Source organism: Miscanthus floridulus, chromosome 7, assembly GCF_019320115.1.
Source record: "Miscanthus floridulus cultivar M001 chromosome 7, ASM1932011v1, whole genome shotgun sequence".
NCBI lineage: Eukaryota > Viridiplantae > Streptophyta > Magnoliopsida > Poales > Poaceae > Miscanthus > Miscanthus floridulus.
This window is the reverse complement of record NC_089586.1, coordinates 79,488,957-79,499,052: the sequence shown is the minus strand read 5'-3', so window position 1 is coordinate 79,499,052 and position 10,096 is coordinate 79,488,957. Positions and strand designations below refer to the sequence as shown.

General features: G+C 52.8%; 1 protein-coding gene and 1 pseudogene across 1 annotated transcript; one reads left to right on the top strand and one right to left on the bottom strand.

Moving 5' to 3' along the window:
* Positions 1 to 2,190: 2,190 nt before the first annotated feature.
* LOC136465705 (protein disulfide isomerase-like 1-3) lies at positions 2,191 to 5,929 on the top strand (annotated as a pseudogene).
* Positions 5,930 to 6,836: 907 nt separating this feature from the next.
* Positions 6,837 to 8,280, bottom strand: LOC136463550 (uncharacterized). The gene has a single exon (XM_066462540.1). The coding sequence runs from the start codon at positions 8,178 to 8,180 to the stop codon at positions 7,251 to 7,253; it is 930 nt and encodes a 309-aa protein (XP_066318637.1). The 5' UTR covers positions 8,181 to 8,280; the 3' UTR covers positions 6,837 to 7,250.
* Between the last annotated feature and the right edge of the window lie 1,816 nt (positions 8,281 to 10,096).

Below are 10,096 nucleotides of genomic sequence, written 5' to 3'. Positions count from 1 at the left end.
ACGAGTTTGTATGAACAGCGAGGAACGACTTTACCTGATAATTAAGTTGTCATGCTCAAGCTCTTGTCATCGGACCTTGTTGTGCAGCAGGTGTGGTTGTATCAATGGAAGGGATGTCCTCATCAGATGGGGCCTAGCACTTAATGACACAGGGTTTATACTGGTTCAGGCAACGTGCCTACGTCCAATTTGAGTCGGTCAATGACTTTATTCCTAAGCCTAGGTGCTCGAAGTTTGCTGTGGGGTTAGAAACGAGTGGGAGTAAGATGAGGGTGTTAGAGGTCCGGTCAAACTCTGGACCGAAGGGCCGAGAGTGATGGGAGCTCCTATGTGCGCTGAGTACTAGAATGTACGCTCTATGTAGCTTTAGAGTTCTAGAGCAATGAAACTATTCTTGTGCTCAGAATGCCTAAAGCTACCAGAGAGAGAGTCGGAATGATCCTCGTAATCGATTGTCTCAACCGTCCCTTTTAGGAGAGAGTGTGTCCCCTTTTATAGGTGAAGGGGATGGCCTTACAAGTGAGAGGGAGCAAGAGTGAGAGTGTTTGTGCCCTAGTCTTGTTGCCCATGCCATCGGGTACAAGATAATTTGTCGGTGCCCACAATACTGTTGACACCCAGATGCATGTGGTAGGCTCCATCGTGTTCTTCTGGTATGACAAATGTCGGTGCCTACCATACTGTAGGACAAATGTCGGCACCCACAACACTGTTCATGTTCTAACATGTCTGAAAGGTTGCAAAGCACCCTTCTAACATGGCCTGATAGTACTATCCTGCAGGTGTGCAAGGTACGGTCCTTGGTATTATGGTTGACTTGCACGCCTTGCCTTATCTGCTCCCCCTGATTCTTGGGTCCTTACCGAGTGGACGTCCTAGTTCGGTCGTTCCCAGTCGGCTCTGACCGTGCCGATCGGAGAAAGAGCTATAAGCAGAGGTTCGGTGTATTCTCGGTCAGAGACGTGGGTTAGAGTCAGAAGCGAGCATCGTCCCCTCCTTGGCTAGGCTCCCGGTCGAAGACGCGGGTCGGAGTCGAAAGCGAGCGCGTCCCCTCCTTGGCCAGGCCTTTCGGTCAGAGACTAGATCACTCTTTCGGTCTGTCGTTTAGGTATCTAGGCCAGTCCAGGAGTTACGCATCGTTCGCAACGCCGTCTGCTGGGCCGAGCTTTTGTTACGGAGCAGGCCCATTAGGGACCCTAGGTTTATGAACCCGACAGTAGCCCCCGAGCCCCTGGGCGATTTGGATAGAATTGTCTGGGGATTTTTTTGATTTGACAGCAGGTGCACGCGAGCACACCCGGTGGGTGTAACCCCTGAGCCCCCAGGCAATTTGGGTAGAATCATTTGGAGGATTTTTCGACTTGCCAGCGGGTGCGTGCGAGCGCATCCGGTGGGTGTAGCCCCCGAGCCCCTGGGCGATTTGGGTAGAATCGTCTAGGGGATTTTTCGATTTGACAGCGGGTGCGCGCGAGCACACCCCGTGGGTGTGGCCCTCGAGCCTCTAAGCGATTTGGGTAGAATTGTTTGGGGCATTTTTTGACTTAACAGCGGGTGCGCACGAGTGCACCCGGTGGGTGTAGCCCCCGAACCCTAGGCGATTTGGGTAGAATCATCTGGGGATTTTTCAACTTGCCAGCGTGTGCGCGCGAGCGCGCCTGGTGGGTGTAGCCCCCGAGCCTGCGTCCGACTGGTGAGTCGGTTGGAGGCTGAGTATCTTGGTACTCTTTCCTGGGGCCATAAACTCCTATGTTTCCGCCGTTCGGGGTGTTCGCCCGTGTTTGTCCCACCCGTGATCTGCGCGGTCGGTTGATTTCTCAAGTCGGTGTCGGGCGACCTGAGCCCCGTTGGGTTTGGTAGGGGTTGGTCTAGTTCCATGCGTTGTAATATAAACATATACGTCCAGATAAACATGTAGTTTCGTCTGTATTACTAATCTGTACAGTTGCATCTTCCAGTGTGTTGCTTATCTCTTCTAGAGATACTAAAAGTGTTGGTGGACGAGTGGGCTGTTTGGGATCATCTCATGGTGTTGCAAGCCATGTAGGTTTTTGATTGGGCAAGTTGATGTGAAGTGGGACCGTGGAAGAGATAGGCGCCCCCCACTGACGCTCGCGTCGCTCCCCCACGTGGGGCGACTCGGGTGGCCCCTGCCGCGCCGCCTCCCTCTCACCCCTCTCCTCCTCGCCCGCCATGCCGCCGCCGGAGTTGGCTGCTGGCATGGCCGCCCGGGCGGCTGTGATGGTGGCAGCGGGGCTCTCCCTCCTCGTGTTGGCGGCGCACCTGCAGCAGGCCGGCGGTCCATCCCCGCGTGACCGGCGTGGAGGTTGACGAGGTAGCTGCTGCGGCTGCTGCAGCGCCGGTTGGTGTCCGCAGGCGCGGGGGACGACGACGAGGTCTTCTTCTTCTCCACGCGTTCCCCTTCTCTCTTGATGGCGGTGGCGGCGCTGGCTGAGGCTGTCGGTCCGGGGCCCAGTCAGCCAGATTCGGTGCCCGGGGGGGCCAGATCTGGACCCCAGGCTGCCGGATCTGTCTTGGCGTTCGGCAGCGGTTGCGGCGGCGGCGGCAGTGGTCGAGGCCCATGCATGCGCTGGGGGCGGTGCTTTCTTCTCTGCCGTCCCTCCCCTCATGGCCTTCGCTGCTGCGGCTCAGGGGCTGGCTGTGCCCGGGGTAGAGGCCTCTGTCGGCAAGCCTGCCCGCGGCGGCCGGTCTAGCGGCCAAGGCGAACGGTGTCTGCAGCTATGGTCAAGACGGAGGCATCGGCGTCGGCAAGGGGCGCCGGATTTGGGGCCTGGCGTCCGGATTCGGCAGCCCCAGGACATGGGGCGGAGCCCGACATGGTGGGACACACTGGCGGTGATGACGGCAGCGACATCGGCAGGTGCCAGAGCCGACGACGTTGGTCAAATGCGGCCTTGGCGTGCGGTGGTGTAACGCGAGCGACAGAGTTAGGTCCGGCTCTGCGTGGCCCGGTCGGAGGGGGTGGCGGCCGACGCAGCTGTGTGGCTGCTACGTGCAGCCGACACGTTGATGCCCCTCTTAAGGGGTTTCCGTGGGTCGCTGGGACAACGGCGATGGCGGTGAAGGCTGGCACGGGTCCGTCTTCGCGACCCGGCGAGTGTGCTAGAGGGTTCTTGGGCGAAAGCCTTGGCGACGGCGACGCCGTTGGGCGCCGCTTCCCTGTTGGGGGCGTCGTATTTCCCCACTAGTATGTCTTCCAAGGGTGAAAACTCAGTCCACTTTGGACGTGTGACGGTGACGCCATTGGCGTCACTCCCTTCCTGAAGGCGTCGCATTTGGATTATTGTCGCGGTTTCGATGCGGGGCGATGGTTTGCGTTTGGAAGTCGGAGCTGCTCTTCGGTGTTTAAGCTTGGCAACGATGACCGGTGGCGGCCATTAGCTTCAGACCCGTCAGGGGGTGACTAGTGGGTGGCCTGCCATGGGAAGTCGGAGCTGCTGGCAGCTTGGCTTCCATGCTCGGCAACGATGACCCATGGCAGTGTCGTGTTTGTGCTCAATTGCGTCGCATGGAGTGATTAGCCCTTCGGGTGCCTTTCTGACATCTCGTCCGGCTAACCTTCTTGTACATAATATTTTTTCGGCTTAATTGAGCGGCAGAGCTCCTGCCTTTTGTTTTTAAAAAAAAAAGTGGGACCGTGGAGCTCTTCTGGTACCACAGTACCATGTTATGCCGAGTGATTGAAACTGTATCCTTTATTTGGTGGTGGCACACAATACTACACCAGTAGGATCGTTGCACCAATTAGATGTGGTCTGAATAAACAAATTCACTAATACTTTTGCAAGGAATCAACATGACCGATTCACATCTGCTGTTGTTGCTGTTTGTAACACTACAGGTGTGGCTTGGTTGCCAATTATTATTATTGAAAAAACGCAGATGAAATAAACCACCACGGGGTGATTTCGGAAACATTTTGCTAGCCAAGAGGTTGAAACTAGATTTTAGGCCATTCATGTGTTTTACGAGTGTCACATAAGCAAGAAGGTGGCCTTTAAGAGTCACTTTTATGAAGCTGCAAAGCATTATGGTGAGAACATAAGTTTTCTGATTGGTGATGTTACGGACACACAGGGTGCTTTCCAGGTTTCCTTTGGAAACTTGCACTATTTTGCCTTTGTGGCTTTTTAGTTCCTACGGTTTTCATCTAATCACTTTATAGATGGAAACCCTGCAGTATTTTGGGCTGAAAGAAAGTGAAGTGCCCCTCCTCTTCATACAAGCATCTTCTGCAAGATATATCAAACCAACTGTGGAGCCTGATCAAATCTTACCCTGGTTGAAAGAGTACACAGTAAGGCCTAATGTTGGCTTGAAGTCATTTCTTCCCCATGATTCTACGGAGGTTTGTTCATGTAGGATGGTACCTTATTTTTTAGTTTCTCTTAACCTGTCTTTGGCTTTTTGTTCATGTAGGATGGTACCTTATTTTCAGTTTCTCTTAACCTGTCTTTGACTTTTTGTTCATGTAGGATGGTACCTTATTGCCACACATTAAGTCAGATCCGATTCCAGCTGGTTAACGACAAACCTGTTAAGGTTGTTGTTGCCAATAGTATTAATGATGTGGTTTTCAACTCTGGAAAAAATGGTTTGTTCTTTACAACTGGTTTCATAAGGAAGTTGTGGTTTGCATAGTCAAGTCTTTTACTAATAAGGGATGCTATCCGTAATTGGTATATTTTTCTGTAGTGCTGCTTTGAGTTTTATGCGCCATGGTGTGGCCATTGTCAGAAGCTGGCCCCAGTATTGGATGAAGTTGCAGTTTCTTTGGAGAAAGATGAAGATGTGATCATTGCTAAGATGGTAATGTGCAACATGATGCTGATTTAACCGTGTTTTCATCATTGCTTTGCTTCCATTTCATATATATATTTACAATCAGCATGCTTTATTGTGCATCTTGTGCAGCCATTTTGCAATTTCAGCTGTATCCTGCAGAACAATTAGAAGATATGTTATTAAGAATGAATTTAAGAAACCTTAAAGATTAGATTTCATTTTAGGGTCTAGAACCTTAAGATGATACTGCTGAATATCAAAGGATCCTTTTGCCATATTCAAAATCAATTTCATGCCTGAAGCACAGGTTGGCATTGTTTTGTTTGGTTAGATAGTGTATATTCATCGGCCTAAATTCCTTTGCCTTTGCAGGATGGCACCACCAACGACATACCATCGGATTCCGCAGTTGAGGGCTATCGAACCGTGTACTTCTACTCATCTGCTGGAAACCTCCTTTCAATATGAAGGCGGGAGGATAACTGCCGGACATCATTGATTTCATAAAAAGGAACAAAGGCTCCAAACCAGGTGAAGCCTCTGTAGAGGATGGTGCAGTTGAAACTGTTGGCATGGAGGATGAAGAAACAATAACATCATCAGAGTCTGTTAAAGATGAACTGTGACCAAGGTATGTATCGCTCAAGATCCTACATCTCGAAGCCCCTGTATTCAGCAGTGCTTCCCTTGATACACAACTAATCGAAGCCTAAAATGTAAGATGCATGTGTTTTGTAGGAGACTGAGGAGCTTTGCACCAGCAAGGCAGCAATGCCCCTGCTCAAAGCTCGAGCTAGGCATCTTAAGTAATGATGAGGCGCAGCACACAGCAGTTTCAGGATTGCAGGAACACAAGATCTACCCACTGGTTCTTTGTATCTTTTGCTAAAATTTTGATGTAGCGGACATTACTTGGGTCCGATTTATGTAGCCAGGCGAACCTTTTCAGTCAGCCTCTGCCAGACTCAAATTAAAAGGTGATGAGAAATTCTACAGGTGAGCTCGCTCGTTTGCTGAGACTTGAGAGCATACCGAATTGTCTGAATCGGTGAGCAATCCAATCCGCTGGACTCGACCAGATCGTTGAGATCTCAGCTACTGCCGTAGTGCTGTACCTTTCTGACTCCTCTGGTCCCCTGTTATCAGTACGGCGTCCGTGACAGTGATGCACTCTGAATCTGCACCCGGGAAATGCCTAGCTCTCGGGTCTTCTCGTGAGTAAATGGTATGCTCCGGTGCACTCTCCTAACATCATTTCTGGACAAGAATCACATGGTGTGTGTGGCCCATGCGTTTTGGCTTTGGCCCAGACGCACCATTTGATCTAGACGAGGGTTTCTGAACGAAGATTCTTGATGGACATGTCTTAGGCCTTGCGCTAAAATTCTCGCCACAAACGTTGTTGACATTTGGGAGATATCAAAACGACGAATGGCAGGGATTGCAAAGGTATAGGTAGTAGTAGAAAACTGTAAGGCCTGCTAGAATTTCCTGGGATGCCTACTATCTATACGGTATCTATTCTACTACTTCTACTGGAGCCGGACTGTCGCAACAAATGAAGCAGCATCGCCTTAGGTAGCTCTTCTTCCGTGCTTCCATGTAGAAGCACTTTGACTGGTGGCGGCAAAGCGCTCCGTCAGAAAATAATCCCACTAATGAACACGCACTGATGGCCCTGCTGTGTGCTGTCGTCGCCGGCGGGCGGCGGCCCACCGCTTGCGCTTGGTGATGGCGAAATCATTCACAGGCAGGCTTGCGTCCCGCTGGCTTGGCCGGCCGCTGGCGCCGTAGAATTAAACGTACCTACAGCTCGGCCGTCGCAATCACGCCGGTCGTTGGCTGTCCGCTGTCCTCCCCGGCCTCCTCTTTCCCACTCTAGTGCAGCATGCGAATCATTCATTCATCGCACACAAACACAGTTTCTTTTCTCGCTCCTTAGTTGAGTTACCACTACTTGGTGCATTATATATTTATTTAATATTGAAACAAAATCAAAGGGTGGCACTTTATTTATATATCATTGGCACAGAACAATGCTGCTGGTAGCTGCTGCTTTGTTTTGTACTAAATGATTAGGAATGCTATCTTTCCCTTTAATCACCACACACATCTTATCTACAGTTGCACGGATCTGCTCACGGCACGCTCTCTCACACATGCCAATGTGCCATGACAGCACCTCATCAAAAAAAGATCATACATACAAGGAGCACAAATACAGGCATCAGATTCACTGTAGATATTTACTAAACCCTACTCTGTTCTTGTTTCACGGAGAGGAACAGCTGAACAGGTACAAGCACTTGGTTTAACTAACCATGCATCTAGCTAGTGGGTGTTTTTGTTGACCTAAAAAAGAAAAAGAGGAACTGTAATTGCCGTACGTACGTAAAAAAATCTGCAAATCAGTGGAGACTAGCAGGAAATCAAGTGAGCGGTCATGATCAGGGCACGTAGAGGCTGCTGTGGCTGCGGGACGACGACGACGGCGCCGTCTTGTCGACGGCGAAGAGCCTCCGGAACAGCCTGAGCAGGAGCGCCCACCCTGCCGCCGCCCCGCGTCCGCGCCGTCGTCGGCGGGCGCGGGGGCTGCTGCCGGCGCAGAACTGGCCCGCCCCACCGGCGCGTGACGACGCGCGCAGCATCGTGGGCGCGCACCCGTACCCGCGCCGCTGCTCCGCGGGGGACGACGCCGACGTCTCCTGGTCGGACGACTCGTCGTCGTCGGCGCCCGACGACGGCGAGTCGTGGTTGCAGAGGTACCAGCGGTCGTCGTCGTCCGCCGGGTCGTCCGGAACTCCCGCTGCTGCCCGCGACACCTTGATGTTGATGCCGGCGGCGGACTTGGAGCGGCGCGCTCGGTCCCGGTGCCGCAGGACGAGGTCCTCGTTGAAGCTCTCCCACAGCTTGTCCATCCTCTCCGCGTCGGCGGCCGCCGCGGCGCGCTGCTTCGGTGGTGGCGGCGGCCCCGCGTGGCCAGCGACGCTCCTTGGCTCCGGCTCCGGCGCTGTCGCGATGGACCTGGTGGTGGTGGTGGGTGTGCCCTCCCACAGCAGGTCCATCCTGTCCTCGTCAGCGGCGACAGGATGGCTCTCCTCCTCTGCCACGGCGCTGCGCTCTTGTTCGTCGTCCGCCGTCACGGTCGGGGACGACGGCGGCGCCGTGGTCGTCGTCGTCGTCTTGGGAACGGAGCCCGCGAACGGCCACAGAGGGGAGGCCCCCGCGGCGAGGTTGGGAAGCGCATCAGGGAGCTGGAGCAGGTGCGGCGGCACCGCCGTGTCTTCGTCGCGGCCGAGCTGCCTTTCTGGCGCCGTCGGCGGCCCCCGCGCGGCGGCGGCAACGGTGGGGAAGGTGAAGTCGTCGTCGTCGTCCATCGCGCTCTTGCGCTGCGCTGTTGTGTTCGCGCGATGGGAATAAGGCGTATGCGTATGCCTCCCGCCTCCCGCCTCCCGCCTCCCGCCTCCCGCCCGCCCTCGCGCGCTGAGGGGCTCGGTGCTGGCGTGCTGCTGGCTCGCTCGGCTGGGCTACGACGATAAGGCAGGCAGAGTATCGGATGAGTGACTGCTGTTGAGGACTGGACTGGTACTATGCTACAGGCCTGGCTGCTGGTGCTGGAACAGTGTACGGCAGATCTGGAATGCGGGCTGGGGCCCAGCAGCAGAGCACGGCGGCGGGAGGGGCGGCCCGCGTGTGTCGTCGTGGAGGAGGCTAGGAGCACAGAGTACTCGTGTGGACACTGGGCACTCGGAGTCAGAGCCAGAGGGAGTGCCGACTGCAGTCTGCAGAGCCAGCTCATGGAACCTTCTTCGCCGATCTGGCAGCATCTCAGGCTTTTTTTATCAAGCCGCTGATGCCGTGGATCCTGATGAGTGGTGACGGGCAGCCAGGCTGCACTGGGTGTCTGCAGACCCACCTGTAGTCTGGAATCTGCAGTTGCTTGTCTCTGCTCTGCCAGGGCCCAGGGGTACGCTGGTGTACGACGCATGCGAATACACGCCTGGAGCAGGATGCGGTGTATGCGTACGAGTACTGCGTACAGGTAGCAGACTCGACGCCTGGCCGTCGGATGCTTGGCCGCACGTACTCCCACATCCGTCGGCCGTCCAACTGGCGTACAGGTGTATCCAATCCCGACCGTGCGCCAGGTCGGCATTAGGGGATGTCTCATCGAATGTTTGACACATGCATAAAGTATTAAATATAGATTAATTACGAAACTATATATATATTGAAACTATTTTACGAGACGAAATTTTTAAGCCTAATTAGTCCATGATTTGACAATGTAGTGCTACAGTAAACATATGTCAATGACGGATTAATTAGGCTTAATAAATTCGTCTCGCGGATTACCGACGGATTCTGTAATTTATTTTTTTATTAGTATCCTAACACCCTACGTGACACCTCTATATGACACATTCTAAACTTTAGTCCTGGATCCGAACACCGCCTTAATCACGCCGCGTGTTCGCACTGACTGACGAGAGACGACGACAGTTCTGCGGCCGCCACGGTCGCTGCCTGCCAAAAACAGGAGCTCATCTACGGTGGTTGATGCATTCCTGGAAAATGAAAATACCCAATAATTTGTAGCAAAAATAGTATATACACCATAGTAGGTATATACATTTTTTAGATAATGGAAAATTTCCAGCTTTAGCCTTCTTCTAAAAAGAAGAAGCATCAGTTTAAATTTATTACAGTAGCATGTTCATAATTAAAACTTATTACAGGTTCAGAACTAAAGTTCAAGATGGTAAATGAAGGACCATCTATACGATGCAAAGAACTTCATGGCTCTCTGTAAGGAAAATGGACTCTAGGCCCATTTACTTTGGATTTTGATGTTTGATGACCAACACAACCAAATTGGACTAATGAATTTGTAAGTTATTGTTTTGTAATTCAATAGGGTGCAAGACGTGACTTGGACGAAGACGACGTGATGATCCGATGATCAACACCTTAAGCAAGACCTTAGGAGCACAAGAGAAGACCCAAAATATCAAGCAAAGTCAAAGCACGAAGATAGGAACCAAGCCGCACGCAAGATCGTAAAGAAGCGAGCTCATAGAGGTGACCGGACGCGGGACCGGACGCTGGAAGAAAGTGACCGGACGCTCTGATCAGTGGCTCGGCAACAACAGGCGTCAGCAGCAGCGACCGGACGCTGATCAAGTGAATCGACCGGACGCACCGATGGCACTGTTCATCAGCCCGGCAACACACTCAGCATTGACCGAACGTTGGCGGCAAATCGACCGAACACAGGACAACAGCATCCAAT

Bases quoted from the DNA above. Each gene is read 5' to 3' on its own strand.
- LOC136463550 (XM_066462540.1), bottom strand. From the start codon at position 8,180: ATGGACGACGACGACGACTTCACCTTCCCCACCGTTGCCGCCGCCGCG.